The sequence below is a fragment of the Euleptes europaea genome, chromosome 7, assembly GCF_029931775.1.
Source record: "Euleptes europaea isolate rEulEur1 chromosome 7, rEulEur1.hap1, whole genome shotgun sequence".
In the NCBI taxonomy this organism is placed as follows: Eukaryota; Metazoa; Chordata; class Lepidosauria; order Squamata; family Sphaerodactylidae; genus Euleptes; species Euleptes europaea.
This window is the reverse complement of record NC_079318.1, coordinates 68,297-89,712: the sequence shown is the minus strand read 5'-3', so window position 1 is coordinate 89,712 and position 21,416 is coordinate 68,297. Positions and strand designations below refer to the sequence as shown.

Below are 21,416 nucleotides of genomic sequence, written 5' to 3'. Positions count from 1 at the left end.
CAACATCCAGATCTATTCCTGGTCTCAACCCCAAAAGGGCACAAAAGTGCCACACCTCCTACTGTCGGGAAGTCTCCGACTGTTCTCCTGAGGAGCCCACTTCTGACACAAAACCTATGGCGCTTTGACTTGGTACCTCAGGTCTGATCAAGACCTCAGAGCAGGGCTTTGAGCATGCAATGAACAGACAGAGTCCCAGGCAAGGATCCTTTACGTGAAATAAAGCTTAATTGAAACAGTTGTGCATCCTAACCTTACTCATGGTCACTTAAAATTAGGCTGGCCAGACAGGCCTGATGATGGAGTACCCAGGGCTGCTAGAGCAAGCTGCTTGGCAAGAGAGCTCTGTTGAGGATGAAGCCCCACCCTGGCCCATCTTTGCTCTACTCTTTGTAGGACTAATGACCTCATGGTGTTTCTGGCCCTTCTCTGCTCTTCACCTCTTTAATCCTTCCCATTTATCTCCAAAATGCGGGTGTGCCTAGTTCTTGCTGAGTACATGAGTTCCTTGTTTTTGTTGCCCTTTTGCTCATAAGAACATAAGAAAGGCCCTACTGGATCAGACCAAGGCCCATCAAGTCCAGCAGTCTGTTCACACAGGGGCCAACCAGGTGCCTCTAGGAAGCCACAAACAAGATGATTGCAGTAGCACCATCCTGCCTGTGTTCCACAGCACCTAAGATAATAGGCATGCTCCTCTGATACTAGAGAGAATAGGTATGCAGCATGACTAGTATCCATTTTAACTAATAGTCATGAATACCACTTTCCTCCATGAATATGTCCACTCCCCTCTTGAAACCTTCCAAGTTGGCAGCCATCACCACATCCTGGGGTAGGGAGTTCCACAATTTAACTATGCATTGTGTGAAAAAATACTTCCTTTTATCTGTTTTGAATCTGTCACCCTCCAGCTTCAACAGATGACCTCGCGCTCTAGTATTATGGGAGAGGGAGAAAAACTTCTCCCTGTCCACTCTCTCCAAACCATGCATAATTTTATAGACCTCTATCATGTCACCCCTCAGCCGCATTCTTTTCAAGCTAAAGAGCCCTAAGCGTCTTAACCGCTCCCCATAGGACAGTTGCTCTAGTCCCCTAATCATTTTGGTTGCTCTTTTCTGCACCTTCTCAAGCTCTGTAATATCCTTTTTTAGGTGCAGTGACCAGAACTGTACACAGTATTCCAAGTGTGGTCTCACCATAGATTTGTACAAGGGCAGTATGATAGCAGCAGTTTTATTCTCTATTCCTCGTTTAATTATGGCCAGCATAGAATTTGCCTTTTTTACAGCAGCAGCACACTGGGTTAACATCTTCATTGAGCTATCCACTACCACCCCAAGATCCCTTTCTTGATCTGTTGCTGCCAGCACAGATCCCATCAGTGTATATGTGAAGTTGGGAATTTTTTGCCCCAATATGCATCACTTTACACTTGCTCACATTGAATCTCATTTGCCATTTTAATGCCCATTCTTCCAGTATGTAGAGATCCTTCTGGAGCTCTTCACAGTCCGATTTTGTTTTAACCACCCTAAATAATTTGGTGTCATCTGCAAACTTGGCTACTTCACTGTTTAACCCCAACTCCAGGTCATTGATGAACAGGTTGAAAAGCACCGGTCCGAACACAGAGCCCTGAGGCACCCCACTACTCACATCCCGCCATTGTGAGAACTGACCATTGATTCCTCCTCTCTGCTTCCTATTTTTCAGCCAGCTCTCAATCCATAAGAGGACTTGTCCTCTTATCCCATGACTATGAAGTTTGCTTAGCAGTCTTTGGTGGGGGACTTTGTCAAAAGCTTTTTGGAAATCCAATTACACAATGTCCACAGGCTCATTCCTGTCCACATGCTTATTGACGCTTTCAAAAAAAACTAATAGGTTAGTGAGACAGGACCTACCTTTACAGAAGCCATGTTGGGTTTTGCTCAGCAGACCCTGCCCTTCTATATGCTTGACAATTCTATCTTTAATAATGCTTTCCATCAATTTATCCGGAACAGATGTTAAGCTAACTGGCCTGTAATTTCCTGGGTCCCCCCTGGAACATTTTAAAAATGGGTGTTACTTTGGCCATTCTCCCGTCCTCTGGTACAGAGGCTGATCGAAGAGGCATATTACATATCTTTGTTAGGAGTTCAGCTATTTCCCATTTGAGTTCTTGAAGAACTCTAGGATGAATACCATCTGGGCTCCTTGGATCTGTCCATCTCTGGCTGTTTTAGGGTTGTTGCTCCTTACCTTGCCATGATGGCTGGAGGGGGAAAGAAGAGGCTGACTAAGTGGAGAGGTTCAAGCACATCTCATGTGTCTTTCTGGAGTGGAGCAAGCAGTTCCAGGACCAGCGGGTGGGATTCTTGACCTTTAGCCTGTATACTTGTGCTGTACACATACACACATATTTCCCCCACACGCTGGCAAGTCTTTTCTATTTTCTATTTCTATTTCCGAACACGACTTAGGAAATTGAATGAATGAATAAATTTATTTGTGTAGGGCTTAGGAAATTATTAATGCTGATTACACAGAAAGTTTCAGGAACAGTTGCAATTGCAAGTTATCTGTTTGGTTTTTGCCCTGCAGGCTTAGAAGCATTTAATTAAGCATAATCTCTATTCCATGGCTTACATGAGGTTCTTATGCCAGGGGGGCCTCTCCAGTAGGTGAAATAATAAACTTTGTTATAGCACAAATTTTCAGAAAGAAAAATATTAGGCATACGCAAGCCCTCTTAATCTGCTTGTCAGGCCTTTGCCGTCAGCAGGAGTAAAGGCTCTTGACATGAGTTAGGCCAGTTTCTGGCTACACGTCAAGGCCTTGGTTCTCATGCCTGTAAACGTCTGTGTACAGTTTCGCTTGTCCTGTTTTCCACAGCTGCGCTAATGTTTAGTCTTCCTACCTGGGAATCGCTTATCTCGGGGTTGCTAGCCATGTTTACCTTCACAGCCTGTAGTGCTTTTAAACATGTAACCTGCCTATGTTTCACCATTATCAGCCTCACCTGCCTGTAGGCAGTCAGTTCTTTAATCTGTCTCTTTGCTCCTAATAAAGTATTACTGCTTCAGATCTACCTGTCTGGATGAGTTTGCTTAGGGGATGCTAGGGACAGACGCCTGATCCTGACACTGCTTTAATTTCATCAATTAAATTTATGGTCCCCCTTTCTATTAATACTCTGAAGGCGTCTTACAAAAACCAAAGCTGCATCGATACCAGATAGAAACCTGAGGCTAAGAATGACAAACGGGCTGTCCTTGGGCCCTCTCTTGGAGACACTGGGTATGCCAATTCCTTCTCCACTACGAAATCATGCTAACAATAGTCATAAGTAGATGTTGAATGTTCTGCCTATTCTTAGACTTTGCATGCTACTACAGTGAACATCTTGAACAGCTTCTGTCAAATCCTCTCCTTATCTAGATTGGTGTATGATGTTCACGGAGTAGAAAAAATAAAAATAACAGTGGATTGAAATCAGTAGTAATTTTCTAGCAGCAGAAGCAGGGAGGGGAGCAGTTTTCACAGATTTTCCTGGCCCTATGCCAGGGTTCCAGTGTTGTTCTTGAAAGGTTGCTATCACCCACAACAGCTTTTTATGAAGTTCAATGGGCTGCTTAGTATGTGTGTGGGAGTTTGGAGAAAACGCCCCTCCACACACACTGGCAGAAGTGACTTACTCCAGTGGAAGACTACCTTTTGATTAAATCCAGTGTTGTTTTCTCCCCTTAAGCCCTGTTTTCTTGGCCCTTGTAAATGTTATAGGGACAGTGTAGCTCTGAGATAAATTATCATTAACTCTGAGATAAGTTATCATAACTTATCACACATACACACTCATATATACACACAGACATATAGTGAGAGCTACCTGAAAGTGTAATAGGCAGTTAGATTATGTAAAAGCCTTGGATTAAAAAACAGTTTGGTAAACTAAAGTCAATGGGATAAAAGACCAACTCAAATGTTCTTCCACAATGCAATTTAGTTCTCATAAATGTATATCCTTTCCTTACAGTTGAGGCTAAATAATGTATTCACCTGAGTTCCGTGGCTATAGATTAGCTTGGAACTTCAACATGAAGGAATGTGTCAGGAGGAATTCCATTTGTTCTATGAACTTTGTTCTGTTAAATCCTATTTCTGCCTTCTGTAGTGTGGATGCTAAGGAGAATGGGCATAATGCTCTTATGCCACAAAAAGGACTCTCAGCTGGAGATGCCAATGTAAGTTTGGGGAAAACTGAGATTCTGTCCAAACCAGCTCTTTCATCTCAGACTGTCCCAGCATTAGAAGAACAGACTACAGCTCCTATTCCAATGAAGAAGTCTACAAAAGCAAAGCAACAAATAGACGTGAAAGCTGAGTTGGAAAAGAGACAAGGAGGAAAGCACTTGCTTAACCTGGTGGTAATAGGTACTGTCTTTAAGGGCAAAGGGGATATTAATATATAATGCTCTTTCAAATATGACTTCTCAAATATAATATGGCTGCTAACATGCATCCATCAGTGATAATTCCCGGTTTTCTTCTTCTTAGGACATGTTGATGCAGGAAAAAGTACTCTACTGGGTCACTTACTCTATCTTCTGGGCAACGTCAATAAGCGAACTATGCACAAATATGAGCAGGAATCCAAGAAAGCTGGAAAGGCATCATTTGCTTATGCTTGGGTTTTAGATGAAACGGGGGAAGAGAGAGAGAGGTGAGCAATACTCCCATTTTAGTTTGAGGGGTTTTTTTGTAATATAAAGCTGACATGGCTAAATGTGACTTATTTCCTCACTGTTTGTTATATAGAATGCAACAATTTCTAAGGATTTCTGTCATTATTTGTGAAACCATGATCGGTTTCCTCCGTCTTGCCTGCCTTTGCTATGGAACTTGATATATCAGATGACAGACTAAGAAATATTATAGGGCAATCCAGGCAGTTTCATTTTGTTTATGTAGGAGAGTCCTGTTGATTCACTCTGGTGCCTCACGTGAACTGGTAAGTCATTGGACCTCTCCACTGCTCATTATGAGTTCAGAGTGGTCTGTGACAGTGGTTATTACTGGTGGGATACAGAAATAGTCTAGGTGGGAAAAGGTGGGCTCTTTATTTCTATCATAGTGGGAGCCAAGTTCTTTGATAGAGTGATTTGTGGGACATAAGATACAAAAGGCTGAGGACCATTGCTCTAGAATATAACCAATATTCTCCTATAGTATAGTGCAGGGCAAGACTGACTGTAGTGGGGAAACTGCCTTTCAGTGATTGCTGATCTCACTGAGGAGCTCCCTGACAAGCTTCTAAGAAACTTCAGGGTGCTCTGGACATAGTTCTAAAAATACTGTTGTAGGCTGTTGACTAGCATAATTTTGGTATCGATGCCATGTGTGTATCCTCAGCTATATATATCAAAATTAGGGACAGTGTATATAGCTGAGGATACACACTAGATGTGTGTATCCTCAGCTATATATATCAAAATTAGGACTGAATTGTATTCCTAGTTTTACTTAATGAAGCTGTCACGAGAATAATTGTTTGGTGTGGTAAACAATCTTGGAATTGCTCTAACATGTGCCCTGATGTAACACTTAAACATAGTAAGCTCTCATCTTAGTAAGTCAGATCTTCTCCAACAAGGCTGCTATTCACATTTACATACTGTTCCTCTACTTAAAGACCGATGGATTCACATTCTAGCTGTATCTGAAGAAGTGAGCTGTGGCTCACGAAAGCTCATACCCTACCAGAAAATATTTTTGTTAGTCTTTAAGGTGCTACTGGACTCTTGCCCTTTTTGACTACTGCAAACAGACTAACACGGCTACCCACTGTGAATTATCTTCTCCAGGACTGTTATAGCACCAAAATTAGAACGTAACATAAGAAAAGCAATGCTGGATCAGACCAAGGTCCATCAAGTCCAGCAGTCTGTTCACACAGTGGCCAACCAGGTGCCTCCTGGAAGCCCACAAACAAGACAACAGCAGCAGCATTGTCCTGACCATGTTCCCCAGCTATATATATCAAAATTATCCTTTTTTAGGTGTGGTGACCAGAGCCATACACAGTATTCCAAGTGTGGTCTCACCATAGATTTGTACCAGGGCAGTATGATAGCAGTAGTTTTATTCTGTATTTCTTGTCTAATTATGTCCAGCATGGAATTTGCCTTTTTCACAGCAGCCATACATTGTGTTGACATCTTCATTGAGCTATTCTCTACCACCCCAAGATCCCTTTCTGTGTCTGTCACTGCCACACAGATCCCATTAGTGTATATGTGAAGGGATTTTTTTGCCCCCATATGCATCACTTTGCACTTGCTCACATTGAATCTCATTTGCCATTTTAATGCCCATTCCTCCAGTTTGAAAAGATCCTTTTGGAGCTCTTCACGATTCACTTTTGTTTTAACCACACTAAATAATTTAGTGTCATCTGCAAACTTGGCCACCTCTCTGTTCACACCCAACTCCAGGTCATTGATGAACAGAGGGACCCCACTGCATACATCCCTCCATTGTGAAAAGTGACCATTTATTCCTACTCTCTGCTTCCTATTTTTAGCCAGCTCTCAATCCATAAGAGGACTTTTCCTCTTATCCCTTGACTATGACGTTTGCTTAGCAGTCTTTGGTGGGGGACTTTGTCAAAAGCCTTTTGGAAATCCAAATACATAATGCCCACAGGCTCATTTCTGCCACATGCTTATTGATGCTAATAGGTTAGTGAGACGGAGCCTACCTTTGCAGAAACCATGTTGGGTTTTGCTCAGCAGGGCTTGTCCTTCTATATTCTTGACAATTCTATCTTTACTAATACTTTCCATCAATTTACCTGGAACAGACACTAATTTAACTGGCCTGTAATTTCCTGGGTTCCCCCGGAACCCTTTTTATAAATGGGTGTTACATTGGCCATTCTCCAGTCCTCTGCCACAGAGGCTGATCTAAGGGTACCTTTGTTACATAACTGACATTAAAAATGGTCACAGGAGCAGAATATTATTATGGGCATATTTATTTAGATATTTGTATCTGACTTTTCTCTATAGGAGGGTCAAAGTAACTCTCAACCAACATAAACCTACTACAGGCATAAAACAAAAAATGATTTTTTTGTCTAGTGTCCTGCTTATCACAAAGAAATTGTTGATGATTGTTAGTACTGATACAACAAATAGGATAATCAGTGAGTGCATGTGATCATGGTAAATTTTGGAAACCACTGTAAATTATACATTTTCATTTTATTTCAAGGGGGGTGACAATGGATGTCGGTATGACCAAATTTGAGACACAAACAAAAGTAATTACATTGATGGATGCTCCTGGCCATAAAGACTTCATTCCAAATATGATCACAGGAGCTGCACAGGTAAACAGACTCCTTTTTTGGCACCTTTTGAATATGTAGTACAACGCTAAATTGAGATATTAAAAATTGAGTATCAAAGTATTTTCTGCTATCAAGGATTTTTTCCTGCTGTCTTATACTCAGATATAATTTTTAGTTATAATGGAGAGAAATGTTGGTCTGACACCTTTGTTTTAGGGTGCAGTTGAGCCTTTTGTTCTGAAACCTTTTTCCACTCTGGTGGAGTGAAGCCATTTCAAGCACATTCTCTGGATAGGTAGCATAGATTTTTAAAAAACAAATGCATTTGATTGGAATTGCACAAAATTAATACATTTTAGGATGAACATAATCAGCCTCCAACCACTCCTGATATTAACTACAATGTCTATTTTTTATTCCACCTTTCTGCCATTGAGCTCAGAGTTGCATATGTGGTTTTGCCCTCTTATTTTTATCCTCCTAACAACCTTGAGAGAGTGGGAATCTACCTCGCCCCCAATCCAACACACAAAGCACATTGACTCTCTGACTCTTTTTTTGTTTTTGTAGGCTGATGTGGCTATATTAGTTGTGGATGCCAGCAGAGGAGAGTTTGAAGCAGGGTTTGAAACTGGTGGGCAGACACGAGAACATGGGCTATTAGTTCGATCACTTGGGGTAACACAGCTGGCCGTTGCAGTCAATAAAATGGACCAGGTATTTTATTTCTTTTATTAAGTATTCCCTCTTATCGAGAATGTAGCACAGTTCACGAACATTATCAACTTGAAAGCAAATGTTTAGGTTTGGTGGCTTGATCTGAATGGATGTTTTAAAACTCATTAAAGTCCTTCCTTCTGGAAGCGAGTCCTTAATCTTCCCTCAGGTTTTCTTATTCACTTTATCAGTTTTATTAATTCAGCACCATGCAGTACTTAACCCACCCACCTAAATTTCACTGGTACTCTATTACGGTTTTTCTTCTGTCCTATTTAACACTGAACACCAAAAACTTTCATGAAGGATGCTCCACCTTAGAAAATTGTACAGAAATATATATATAATATTTCTGAACAGTTTTCTATGGCAGAGCATCCTTTATGAAAGTTTTTGGTGCTCAAGCAAATTGTACTCTGCAAAAAGATGTTAATATAAAAATTGAGAAGTGAGGGAAGGGAGATCAGCAGCAGACCAACTCGGATTTACAAACACATTGATAAATTATGTAATCTCATAGATTTGGTTTTTGTGTTTGGGTGCATCCATATTCTGTGAAGTGAGCTAAGTGAAGCTCATTTGTCTGTTGCTACTCTGTGAGCAATGGAGCTGAGATTTATATTTATACAGCATTTGCTTCATTTAAATCCAGTATTTTGTCCGCAATACCACATAGTTGTTTTGTTGTGTCCCACTAAGGTCAATCTTATTTTTTAATGAAGTCTTTCATTATATTTTAAAGAATGGTAGTAACCACTCAACATAATCTAAGTTACCAGTTGGCCTGCTTTTTCATCTTTACAGAGCATAACACTGTTTGAAATGACATATTTAATGTATTAGTCCTTTCTTCAAAGCATTTTTGTGGTTGAGATACTGCTCGAATGCAGAGCTCCCAGATCTTAGTCCTATGAATGTTCTTGCTTTTTAATTTTTTTGGATCTGAGAGACAGTTGTGGAAATGGGGTGCCTGAAGTGGGGTGGAGCAGCTAAGGAGCCCTGTTTTTGGGTAAGAGATTGCCCTCCCTGCTTCCCACCTGTCCTGATTAACCCCTAGAAGAGTGGGGTTTGGTAAACCATTGCCATCAACATAAGAAAGGCCATGCTGGATCAGACCAAGATCCATCAAATCCAGCATTTTGTTTAGACAGTGGCCAACCAAATGCCTCTAGGAAGCCCACAAGCAAAACAGCCGCAGCAGCATTATCATGCCCTGTGTTCCAAAGCATCAACTTTCATCTTTAACTAAGAAGGGTCCAAGTCAGGTACTGGTTTCCTGCTGGATTCAGCCAACTTGGCTTATATTTCCCACGTGAGAGGGCATGGCTTCCATGGCCGGCAGCCCCACTGCTACTGAACCATCTTGGGAAAGGCACATCATATCTAACAAATTCCTCGCATGGAACGGGAGTGCATCTGGTGACCTGGGTGAAAAAGAAGCCAATATTGAGGCTTAAATTTTATCTGGGAGATTTAAATTAGAAAGGGAAGGATTATTATTGACAGAAAAAATGTCCATTGAACACATGGTCTTTTGGCTGGGAGTCAGAACACCAGATAGGATGTTTTGGGTGTCTAGGAAGGTCACCTGTTCACGAACAGGGCATAAGAGTCCAGGAAATTCAGCAAAAAAATACAATGAATTTGTGACCTCTATGTCAACGATTCATAACAGGAGAATGTAATGCTGCTGTTAGTACGTGCTTTGCGTTAGTTAAGTTTGAATTGAGAACAACGTCCAAGCTACTCTTTTTTTACTGAAATATGTTATATATGTTTATTACAGGTGAACTGGAAACAGGAGAGATTTCTGGAAATTGTTGGTAAACTTGGGCAGTTCCTTAAGCAAGCTGGTTTTAAGGTACAAATAATTTAAAATTCAGATGATTGATTTAACTGTGTGTGCCATGGCAGTGTCCTCTGCCTAAAGTCTAGGAGTTTTTGCATGTACTCCTTTTTAATTGTGTTTTGAACCAGCAACGGTTGTCTGCCGGAGCATCCTCTCCACCCCCCCAGCAGAACTGTTGTAAAAATCTAGATGATTGGTGACCCTAAAAAACATGCTGGCATCTAGCAATTATGAAAGGCTTGAGGGCTCACTGACCACCCAAAACTTGAAATATTTTCTGATGTTCATTCATACAATGGTATTTATGTGCTCTTCAGCCTATACATGTCTTTGCTCCTTTGAAGAGCATTTATCTTACCATCCATTATCTGTGAGTGTATTCCGAATAGATTTAGCAATTTCATGGATTCTAAAGGGAATTGGTAGACAGATTTGCCCTTTCAAAGAAAAAGTATGGAGAATGTTCTGAGCAATGATGAGGGGAAATGATGGGAGAGCTGCAAGTACTAATTTCTAGAATTTTTCTGTAATTTTTCCAAAGCTTCATCTCATCCATGAGAGGGCTTATCACTGATCTCCAGTAACTGCTTAAATAGCTGTAGTTTTTTTTTCTTCCCTAAGAAAGCAGGGAATTTTAGTTTGCATTCTCAAAAGCTTAGAAGTTATTATGCTATTTAAAATTTGCTTGCTATTTTTCACCATAAATCCATTTCTTCTCTCAAACAGGAGTCAGATGTAGCTTACATCCCTACCAGTGGGCTTGGTGGTGAAAATCTTGTCACAAGAAGTCAGTCAAGTGAGCTGACCGAATGGTATGAAGGAAAATGTCTGCTAGAACAGATTGGTGAGTATCACACTGCTAAGATTTATTAGCAATTTCAAATTGCAGCTGGGGGATCACAGCAGAGGTAAATAAGTGAAAGCATGTAATTACTCTGTGTAAAAAGACAGGACTATTAATAAGTTGTGTTGTTTTGTTTGCAGATTCTTTTAAGTCACCCCAAAGATCAGTGGATAAACCATTCAGATTATGTGTATCAGATGTTTTTAAAGGTTAGTAGTAAAATCTGTTAAATATTTTTAAATGAAATTTGTTTCATTTGATTTCATATTAATGGATTTTTAAAATTAAAATATTAATGGTTGGGTCCAAGCCGTTACCACTGGGGTTTGTGTAAAAATTTCTAATGTATCCTTTTAATTAAAAAACATTCACAGTCAGTCCAATGATAATGGCTGAGTTCCAGCCAACTCCCAGTGCTGCGTGTGGTCTGAAATACAGTTTTTCTCCAGTTCTTTTCAACCAGCTGGAAGATTGTACCTGGAGTGGCAAGACCTGCGTGGCCGAGAGAGGAAGGGGAGGCAAAGTCCCCTCCCTTCCCTGCAAACTCAGCTCACATGGAGGAAGTTGACAGTATTGCTCCCATAATACCCCCCTTGTCATTTCAGCCTCTCAGTCCCAAGTGGGATAATCTTTCAGTGGATCTAAAGGATCTGCCCCAGCAGGAGAGAGGAGCACAGGGCAAATCCACACCTGCCAGCACCTTCTACTGGCAGTTGGTTGGATGGAAGCCATTACAAATAGCCTGTTTTCCTGGTGCTGACTGTGCTGATATATGTGATACCACTGGGGCATTCAATAGTTTGCAAGGTGCCTTGGTGCAGCACTTGGTGTATTTCTATCATAATAAACCTGCTACTAGATCTCAAATGCTTGGGATTAGGCCAACAGTGATGAACTTACTGAAATTTGTGACAGTTGCTTGATTGTGTACTAGCATGTCTCAGTGCTTCTAGTCCTTAAAATTCAGCCACCTAACGATCTCAGGAGGGTTTTTTCCCTAGATACATTCAGTGTTTGTTAAAGGAGAAAAGAAAAAGAATCCCAATTTATACCTTGCTTCCCAGAGTCTCAATCCAACGAAGGCTGTGCACACACGGAAGCAGGGCTTCTGCAGGTGCATCCCTTGGGAATTGTATTTGCAGAAAAGGTACAGCACAAATGAAGCTTGAATCAAACCATCGGTCCGTTAGAATCAGTACTGTCTACACACAGGTAGCAGCTCTCCAGGGTCCCAGGGTCTTTCATAACGCCTACTACCTGATCCTTCGCTGGAGACACTGGTGATTGAATCTGAGAACCTTCTGCATACCAAGCAGATGCCCTTCCATTGAGCCATGGCCCCCACTGCATCCTCCGTTCCCACCTCCTAGATGAGGCAATCACCATGCCCAACAGATGGTCACTTGGAGGGGGCAGTTGATTTAGAATACCCATCACATATATCATGAACATACATTGAGGAGGCAGAAATTATATATATACATGCAGGGATGTCGCATACAGTACAGCGATCTCTCACTTACTGGTTGGATTTTGATTTGTTTAAATCTCATTTTGTAGTCAAAGCCATGTGACAAAGTTTTGGAATCAGTGTTCATTTTTCATTATGATGTAAAACTAATTATATAACTGTTGACCTTTATTTTACTAAATATATGTATAAATGGTTGCACACTTCCATAAAATATATGCATAAATGGTAGCTCTCTCTCTCTCTCTCTCTCTCAAACTCATCATGTTTGTTCTAGATCAAGGATCAGGATTTTGTGTCACTGGTAAAATAGAAGCAGGCTATGTCCAGGTTGGAGATCGACTGCTAGCAATGCCTCCTAATGAACTGTGCACCGTTAAAGGTACAGACTGTGTGCAGTGTATTCTCTAGTCCTGGATATATACTAGAAAGAGTTTTGATCTAACCATATATGAAATAAAAAGAACTTCTCTGACCTCTGTCATTGAACTGGCTTGTTGCTTCAGATGTACCCTTTATTAGAATGATTGTGAAATAGGAAATATTATGGTGTTCAGTATCCATTAATAGTTAGTGTAACAAGAAAGCCAAAGATGTAGAAGCATGATTTTTAAAAAGAAAAAAGACTGATCTAGAGATTTTTAAACCGTTTTTATAGGCAGATAATTATTACTGTACAGAGTTTTGCCCATAAGAGCATTTCTGGCAGATTTTATTGGCCAAGAATATAATGAGGAAAATAATGTAGCTTTCAAAAGGCGAGGAAAAAAAACATTTTTAACATGGTAGATGTGTTCAATGCTCTGGTTTACTGCTTGAAATTGGCAGCAATCTGGGGGGGGGCCCTCCAATTCCCCTTTCTGGCAATTACTGGGGTAGAAGAGGTTGCCACAGATCTCTTTCCTAAGGGTTTCATCTTTTTTGAAAATTGTAAATAACATTTCCAGCTCAACAAATGCTTAAAGACATCCCAATATAATAATATAATAATTAAGAGAAAACAATTATAGACCCAGGAAAGAGGAAATAGTGGGAGGGGGGGCTTTGCTGCCTCTTCCTTCTGCTGCCTGTCTCCCTAACCTGTTCCTTGAGACCCAGCGTGGTGTAGTGGTTTGGAGTGGTGGACTCTGATCTGGAGAACTGGATTTGTTTCCCCACTCCTACACATTAAGCTAGCTGGGTGACCTTGGGCTAGTCACAGTTCTATTAAGAGCTCTCTCAGCCCCACCTATCTCACAGGGTGTCTGTTGTGGGAGGGGAAGGTGATTATAAGCTGGTTTGATTCTTCCTTAAGTGGTAGAGAAAGTCTGCATATAAAAACCAACTCTTCTTCATTCACCACCCTACCTTTTATCTGCCTCCCATCTTCAGCTATACTTATAATTTATTTACTTCATATATATTCCACCTTTCTTCACAGCAGGGACCAAAGCAACTTACATTATTCTCCTCTCCACCAATTTATCCACATAACAACCCTGTGAGGTATATTAGGCTAAATGTATGTGATTGGTCCAAAATCACCCAGTGAGCTTCCACAGCAAGATGGGGATTTGAACCTGGGTCTCCCAGACCCCACTCTGAAGTTCCAACTGTTATACCACACTGGCTGTCATAGGGTGGCTGCTGTTGAACATTAGCAAGCAGCCAGGCCTAGTTGAGTCATGCAAGTTGAGTGGTATCAAGTCACCCAATGGCTGCTTCTGGGATTAGGGTTGTGAATCTCCAGGTGGGACCTGGAGATCTCTCAGGTGACAGAGATCAATTCATCTGGAGAAAATGCCTGCTTTGGAGGGTGGACTCTATGGCCTCTCCAAACCCTGCCCTCCTCAACACTCCACCTCCAAATCTCCAGGAGTTTCCCAGCCTGGAAATGGCAACCCTAGTCAGGCCTGGCTCCAATGAGTCCTCCCTCAAAGGTCAAGAAAAGCCTGGAAAGAACTCTGCCCACTCCTCCTGCCTTTTACTTACAGAAATGAGGCCTTGGAATCTGTGGTCGCCTAGCAACAGCCACTGAGGGAATCTGTTGTTTAAAGCTACAGGCACGCCTTTTATCATGTTGGGTTTTTTTGAACCCCTCAATGTATTTTTTTTATTTCACATTTTTCTGCAAACCTGGGGCCCTTTTCAGGTTTGTAGAAAGATCTGCCTTGCCCATTCACAGATCCAGTCACAGGATTTAAGCATCCTCAGATTTGGCCAACTTCATGATTCGTATATAGAGTATACATGACTGTAATACTGTTTTAATGGACAAGGCTTTATTGTCATTCTGACATGACATGCTTGAGTTAGAAATACACAGTATGTAGATCACAAACAGGGAGAAAGACTTCAAACATTAAACATTATATTAACTTGGCAGTGTTATTGTATTCTACAGTCAGGCGTTATTAGTACTTTTTGGATTTCATACTTGCTGAATACTTTTTCTGTGTTATGATCTCCTGTTCATCTTCGTGGCTTCTGTACAGTCCCACGTGTGTGCCTGCACAGAAGACCACTTGATGAACAACAGTTACAGGTAAGTCAACACTGTTTTATTGATTCCAACAAACATCAATACTTCAGAGGCTTTGTGTGTGCATACAGTTATTTACATATCACAGGATTTCTTCAGTAACCCTTGCATAAGCTTTTGATTATTTCTAGTACAGATTTTAGTCTGCTGCATAGCACACTTGTTTGTTTCACCGTTACATAGAAAGCAAGTATAAACTCATTTGTTGAAAAATGAAAGCAGGTACCACCAAAATATTTAAAACAGCTAAAATGTTGTGGGGAGTGTGCTAGGAGGTTTGTCAAATTCTTGCGCAGTCATACTTTCAAAATTGTGATAGTTGTGACTTGCAGAGAATATTCTGAATATCCAAAGTAACCTGAGATAATGCTGGTTCCAGAAAACAAAAACGTTTCTCTGAGGTTTTAGTCAACAGCTTTTACTGACACCTCATTCATACTGAAAACTGATGAGCAATGGTTTGTGCAGCAGAATTGGCGCAAACAGAAATGCTTGTAGCTGTTAAACCAAGGTAGTTTACTGTTCAGTTCTGGTTTTACTCATTTCCAGGAATCGCCCTGCACGATGAACCAGTGGATTGGGCTGCAGCAGGAGATCACGTTAGTCTCACTTTGACTGGCATGGATATCATCAAAATCAAGTGAGTGCAGAAAGGAGTTGTATTCTAAGCAACGGTTTGTTTACCAAGAAAGTTTGTAACCGTTGTGCTGGATAATTCGTGGTTTACCAGTTTTTTGGGGGGGAGGGTGGGGGGACTTGACTACCTGAATCTTTCAAGCAAGAGTGAGGCATGTTATAGGCAATGAAAAACTATTGATGTTTTGACGTTAATCCGACAGTTTGATTAAAAAATTAAGGAGTATATTTAATGGGTTGCTACAGTACTGTTGCACATTTATTTTTATATCAGTAGTGATTTTAGTACTGAACAGAATACAAACAATTACTTTCTAAGAGTTGGATATCATCAAAATCAAGTGAGTGCAGAAAGGAGTTGTATTCTAAGCAATGGTTTGTTTACCAAGAAACTTGTAACTGTTGTGCTAGATAATTAGTGGTTGGGGACTTGACTACCTGAATCAAGCAAGAGAGAGACAGCTTACAGGCAATTAAAAACTCGATACTTTGACCTTAATCAGGCAGTTTACACACACAAGCATGAATGCTACACTGAGTTGCTTACACTGCATATATAGTCTCTGACATGCATAGTTTTATTTTCTGAAAGTTACACTAAAGCCCAAATGTGCACTCATTTGGTAAAGACCCAGATCTGGCCACTGAGGTTTGTTTCAGAAAGACCCAGGTGGGACAGTCCACAGCCTCATGAATAGTTCCTTCTGCCCTTCCCTTGCTGAAATTGATTTCTCCCAAGTTAACTGTAGTTTTGTGTTACTGGTGGAGGCCAAGTTCCCTTGTATCCTTGGCTTACAAATCCACTTCAAAACACGTTACCACTCTCTGGTTTACAAGGGAACCATGTTTTGTCCATGCACATGTCACTCTGATCTGTACTTCTTTTGGTTAATGTTAAGAGGGGAGGAGTGAGCACTTGCTTATGAGGCTGCCTTGCAACTTGCAAAGCATGGCTGAGAGAGCTGGTATTAGACCTGTGTGTTAAACTGCAGTGGGAATAACAGAAGGAGAGGAGAATATATCCTCTCCTTAACTTGGGCTCTGTACATGGACTGGAAGATTCATTTGGTTCATTCCATGTGTAGCTTCCATTATCCCCAGTATCAACTTCCTGCCCTCCAGCAATTTTCCATGCCAGCTTTAGATTTGTGAAGAGCTTTCTTCCTGTGATCCCCCTTACTGGTATGCTTAGTTTCACTGCACGTTATCTGTATATAAAACATAACAAGTGGAGGCAGCTGTTTTGGCCACTGCCTCGTTTGGCTTCCTAGGTTCATGTCAGAACACTGGAATTCCTTCCTGCCTGAATTGTATGTGTGTTGTGTGTGGGCAAATAGTGTTTGAGCTTCACACGTGGAATAGCCTTTGAAGATTCTCATTTATTGGAATTTCACAAAATATAAAAATGAGATTAAGTATATAGTGGGAGAGATGTTAATTAACGAAGAGGTGACAGAATGTGAGAAAGGAGGATAAAGTTGTCATACATATATAATACTGTTTTTGATTAACTGAGCTGCATGAAAAACAAAGTACCAATGATAAAATCCGTCACCGACTCAGTTTGGGCATCATACAAAAGTCAGACCTTAATTAAACCATGGTTAGTGGTGGTTTGAATGGAGGCCACAATGCTAACAGTGGATAGGTAGAGTCATTCAGGGTAGGATCTGAAGTTGGTGCTATAGTTTTGTGTGAAGTTTGACTGTAGATATCATAGTTAAAGCCTGGCTTATTTTCTGGAAGTTCCCTCCCAGGCAGCAGAGGGAAGGAAGTGGTGAACCATTTTTTGTCAAGGCAAACCAGGGTTTGAGTGCTTGCCTGTGAGCTGAATCTTGGTTTCACAAATTTAATCATAGTTAAAATAAACTATGTTTTTGCTTTATGACTGACCATAGCCACAAAGTAGGTATAATCCTGTAATAGGATGGTGGTGATGTGATTTGGGAGTTGCCCGTGAAACGTGGCTGGATACCAAACATTGTGCAAAGAATCTTCCTGCCTTCGTTTGTCTTGTTGCTGGGTGTGTCTGGAGTGGGTGCAGTCTCCCCGTCGTTCATCAGATCTGGGCTCGCGTTCTAGTACCCGCGCTTGTAACTCAAGGGAGTGTCGCCTCTACATCTGGGTCACTGGGCTGTCGCTACTCAGGCGGGAGAACATTGCATTTCGAGGTTTTCCCAGGCTGTCTTCGCTGACTTGACCTGCAGAGAAAAAGAGCAGTGGATTGTACTCCAGCAATGTTGGAGATTGAGGAGAACCTGCAAGCAGCTTTCAAAAAGCTAAGAGTTGATGCAGAAGGTTCCACTGCTACTCTGTGAATGAGTCAGCATCTCTGAGACCGCTTGGAAGAACAACAGATGAAACCAAACAGAAGAACATGAGTGCATCTAAAGAGAGGTGGCACTGTTGTTTGAGGAAGCCCTTGAGAGGAACTACGAGAACACGGCAGCTGCGGTCCAAGTCCCTAATACTCCATCCTCCTCCCAAGTTCATTCACTGCAGTACCCAGACATCTTCCTGCAGCCAGCCAGAGTCCAAGAATTCCACCAGCCCCTCCAAAAGTAGCCCTGGCCCAGATAGGCCAGCTCCAAAGGAGTTCTCAATGATTGAACAAGCCAGTTGTGTTTTCAAGTGACGCTGATCCCTGGCACAATGTCGCCGAGCAATCTGAAGCAACCGCTGTAGAAATGTTGAAGAACAAACCTGAAGGTGGCGCTGTGTCTCTCTTCCCACGGCCCTTCTAAAAGCCATGGATCTTGCTGGTTTTCAGTCTCTCTGAGCAAAGTAAAGGAAGTCTCTGTGCATGCTCAGAGAAGGCCTGCCAGTGTCAGCGGTGGCAGACATGGAAGTCCACATATTTTCTGACCTCCAGAACTCTCTTCCATCAGCACCTGAAAGAACAATGCACATACAGGACAACTCCCAGGCTCTTCTTTCAAGAACCTCCCTCCAGCTCACATAGGTCTTGTTCTGAGCAAGCCAGGGCTAATGTGGGCGATATGACTGTTGAAGACCTTTCGGGGTACATGGAGTATCTGGAGTGTGATTTTTTTTTTTTTACTAGAGAATATGGTCTTGCATTCTAGTAACAATGCTTGATTTACTCCATTTACACCCTGCCTCGCTCCCCATTGGGAACCCAAAGAGCCTTACATAATTCTCCTTTCCTCCTTTTTGTCCTCTCAACAGCCCTGTGAGGTAGTTTTGGCTGAGAGTGCGTGACAATCTCAAAATCACTCAGCACGCTTCCATGGAAGAGTCGAGATTCGAGCCTGGGCCTCCCAGTTCCTAATGAGACACCCTAACCACTATACTACAACTTTGTCCTCTTTGTTGCCACTCAGTCAGATGAATTACTGAATACTACATTAGCTGTAACGTAGAAGAACAAGATACGTTTACTGGTGAACTTTGTGCATAGTAGCCATGACTACATTAGAGCCAGGGAAAAGGGAAAAGAGTTGCAAAAGATTAAGCTCCCCACCACCACCACCACCACCATTAAATCGCCAGTTTGATTATCTAAAGCTTAGGAAGGGTGATGAAATTCTCCTGCCTAATTTTAAGACACTTTTGTGAACTGCCTTCTCTTCACACCAAAAGTTACTTAGGGAATAATAAATTGAACTGACTGTCCACGGGAAAACTGCATATTTTAGGTGCCTGTAATTTTGTTTAGTATTGGTTCGATATAGTAGCTATTACAGTGGGTGTCCCAAGATATTTAACAGAACTCTTTCCAGTGCAGCGTTTCTTCCTGTCTGTTGAGGCTGGAAGAACCAACACTACCAGCTGGGTAGAAATGAGGCAGGAAACTTGCAGTCCTTTGCCAAGAGTGAGGAGCAGGCTTTCCCCCTTCCATTTATTGCAGCTTACCAATAACTACCAGGCTGTGTAAGTAGTGAGGCTTTGCCAGCAGCCAGCTCAGGGTATTAGCTGCAGATTCTGCTTGGAAAAAGGAAAGGAAGCAAGCGACATACTAACTTGTACAAATGGTGGCCTTGTTATATACACCTGGTAGACTAACTAGAGTTTGTTCAACAATTTCGATTTAAATAAGCCACAGTTTATTGTTACATCTAATTGAAGTTAGTGTGATGACATTAGAAAATGTAAAAAGCTATTGTCTGTATACAGTCTGATTGGTTTCCACATTACCTCTTTTGCAGTGTTGGCTGTGTATTTTGTTGTCCCAAGGAATCTATTAAAGCCTGTACACGCTTCCGAGCGCGAGTCCTCATCTTCAATATTGAGATCCCCATCACCAAAGGATTCCCTGTGAGTTTGGGCACTGAGAGTTTTCAGAAGGTCTTACAAGTTTTTAAGGCACTAAAAAAAATCAGGCTCATCCTGTCAGTGCGGTATCGCACACTGTTGCTTCCTTGTCATCCGGAACATAAGGTGTACAGTCTACATCTTGAAATTGTGCTTGACAAGATGACTTTATTCAGTGATTCTTGGAAGACTCAAAGTCATGGATCAAGGTATCGGACAAGAGAGCAGACAAAATCTTCAGAAAAGAGATACTGCCGATGTCCTATCAGATGGGTAGCATGATTAAATGAGAGTATTGGCCAATGTAATACTGGGTGGGTTTCATGCAAAATCTCATCTTGTATTTTGGGAAATGCATCCACAGAAGTGATTTTTCTGGAATCATGTTTAATTATGGAATTAAGCTGCTGAATAAGCTTCAGGAGGCATTATCAATTAAAGCAAAACTATTGTTTTAGGTGCTTTTACATTATCAAACTGTAAGCGAGCCCGCCACTATTAGAAGGTTATTGAGTGTGCTTCACAAGAGTACAGGTGAAGTCACAAAGAAAAAACCTAAGTAAGTATTTTATGAGGTAACTTGTTAATTACTGAAAAATTAAGTCTGAATGAATGTCTTGTAATATAGATCCTGCTTGAATATGTATTAAAGTTAGAGAATGACTCACATAATAATGAGTATAATGTAATGCAAATTATCTTCTGTGTAGGTCTCAAAGAATTCTGAAACAGATATTTTTTTCCTATTGCAGTATAGCAAGTTTTAGCAGCATGTCTCCAGTCATATAATTTGATCCTTTATGGCTGCAGTCCTGTAGGCACTTGCTTGAGAGCAAGCATCATTGACATTTGCTTATGAGAAAACATGCACAGGATTGGACCATTACATTTTTTTCCAGCTCTGCTCTTATTTTGTTTAGAGTAGCAGTAGCCAAAATATGTTTGCAATGAAGAAGTGAAAGGTATTTTGGGTGAGGCAGGAGTGGCCAGTCAATAAGTTATCAGTAAGGGTGTCCCAAAAAAAATTGCAAATTTTGTAACAGCCACTTCCTTCCTTTCTTAAGAGTCATGGGAAAACTCAGTTTCCCATGATTGATTGTAACCCTGCTATTAACCATGGGAAAATTAGTGCCTTGAGGGAGGAAGCAGACGGCGGCCATTAAATGTAAGTATTTTTAAAATTCTCCCGGACACGCATTTTTCGATGTAGAGCCCCCAAATTCACAGTGTAGTTTGAAGGGACTCTCTTTGCACAACCCCCAAAGTTTGGTGATGGATCGCCCCCCTCCTCCATAGAGAAATATTGCAAAGTTTGCAGTGATTCTCTATGAGGGGGGTGACCCATTCTGGACCCCATAAAATTGGACCCCCGACCCAATCTTCACAAAACTTTGGGGGTTATGCAAGGAGAGTCCCTTCAAGCTACGCTGTGAATTTGGGGGCTCTACCTTGAAAAAAGCCCCCTCCTCCCAGGACCCAAAAAAGCTGAATAATTATTCGCCTTTTCCTGGAATTGCCTATTCGGCTTCAGCTTTTCCCCCAGGATTGTGCATTCGGTAAACCTGAACTGGAAATTTACCAAAATGGCTAATTTCTGGTTTATTTTTGGTTCGGATTTATCGATATGCACAGGCTTTGTTATCAGGGATCTCCTCCCCTCCTCTGGAGTGGTCTGGAACTAAAGAAGGAGAGAATAGGGCATGTCAGCATATTTCCAAAAGAAAAGGAAATCTGGTGCATTTCCATTCATATCTCCAGGAA

At 41.4% G+C, this 21,416-nt stretch overlaps 1 protein-coding gene and 1 pseudogene across 3 annotated transcripts in view; both read left to right on the top strand.

The window, feature by feature from the left end:
• The window catches only part of HBS1L (HBS1 like translational GTPase), a 108,712-nt gene that overhangs the window by 70,402 nt on the left and 16,894 nt on the right, over positions 1-21,416 (top strand). For all 3 annotated transcript variants that reach the window (XM_056852862.1, XM_056852863.1, XM_056852864.1), the window contains 11 exons: positions 4,163-4,422; positions 4,546-4,711; positions 7,264-7,381; positions 7,913-8,059; positions 9,846-9,920; positions 10,635-10,752; positions 10,893-10,961; positions 12,501-12,605; positions 15,294-15,384; positions 19,550-19,658; positions 20,114-20,214. In XM_056852862.1, the coding sequence (XP_056708840.1) occupies positions 4,163-4,422; positions 4,546-4,711; positions 7,264-7,381; positions 7,913-8,059; positions 9,846-9,920; positions 10,635-10,752; positions 10,893-10,961; positions 12,501-12,605; positions 15,294-15,384; positions 19,550-19,658; positions 20,114-20,214 (1,359 nt within the window). The remainder of the gene's footprint in view (positions 1-4,162; positions 4,423-4,545; positions 4,712-7,263; positions 7,382-7,912; positions 8,060-9,845; positions 9,921-10,634; positions 10,753-10,892; positions 10,962-12,500; positions 12,606-15,293; positions 15,385-19,549; positions 19,659-20,113; positions 20,215-21,416) is intronic.
• Positions 17,573-18,466, top strand: LOC130481087 (oxidative stress-responsive serine-rich protein 1-like; annotated as a pseudogene).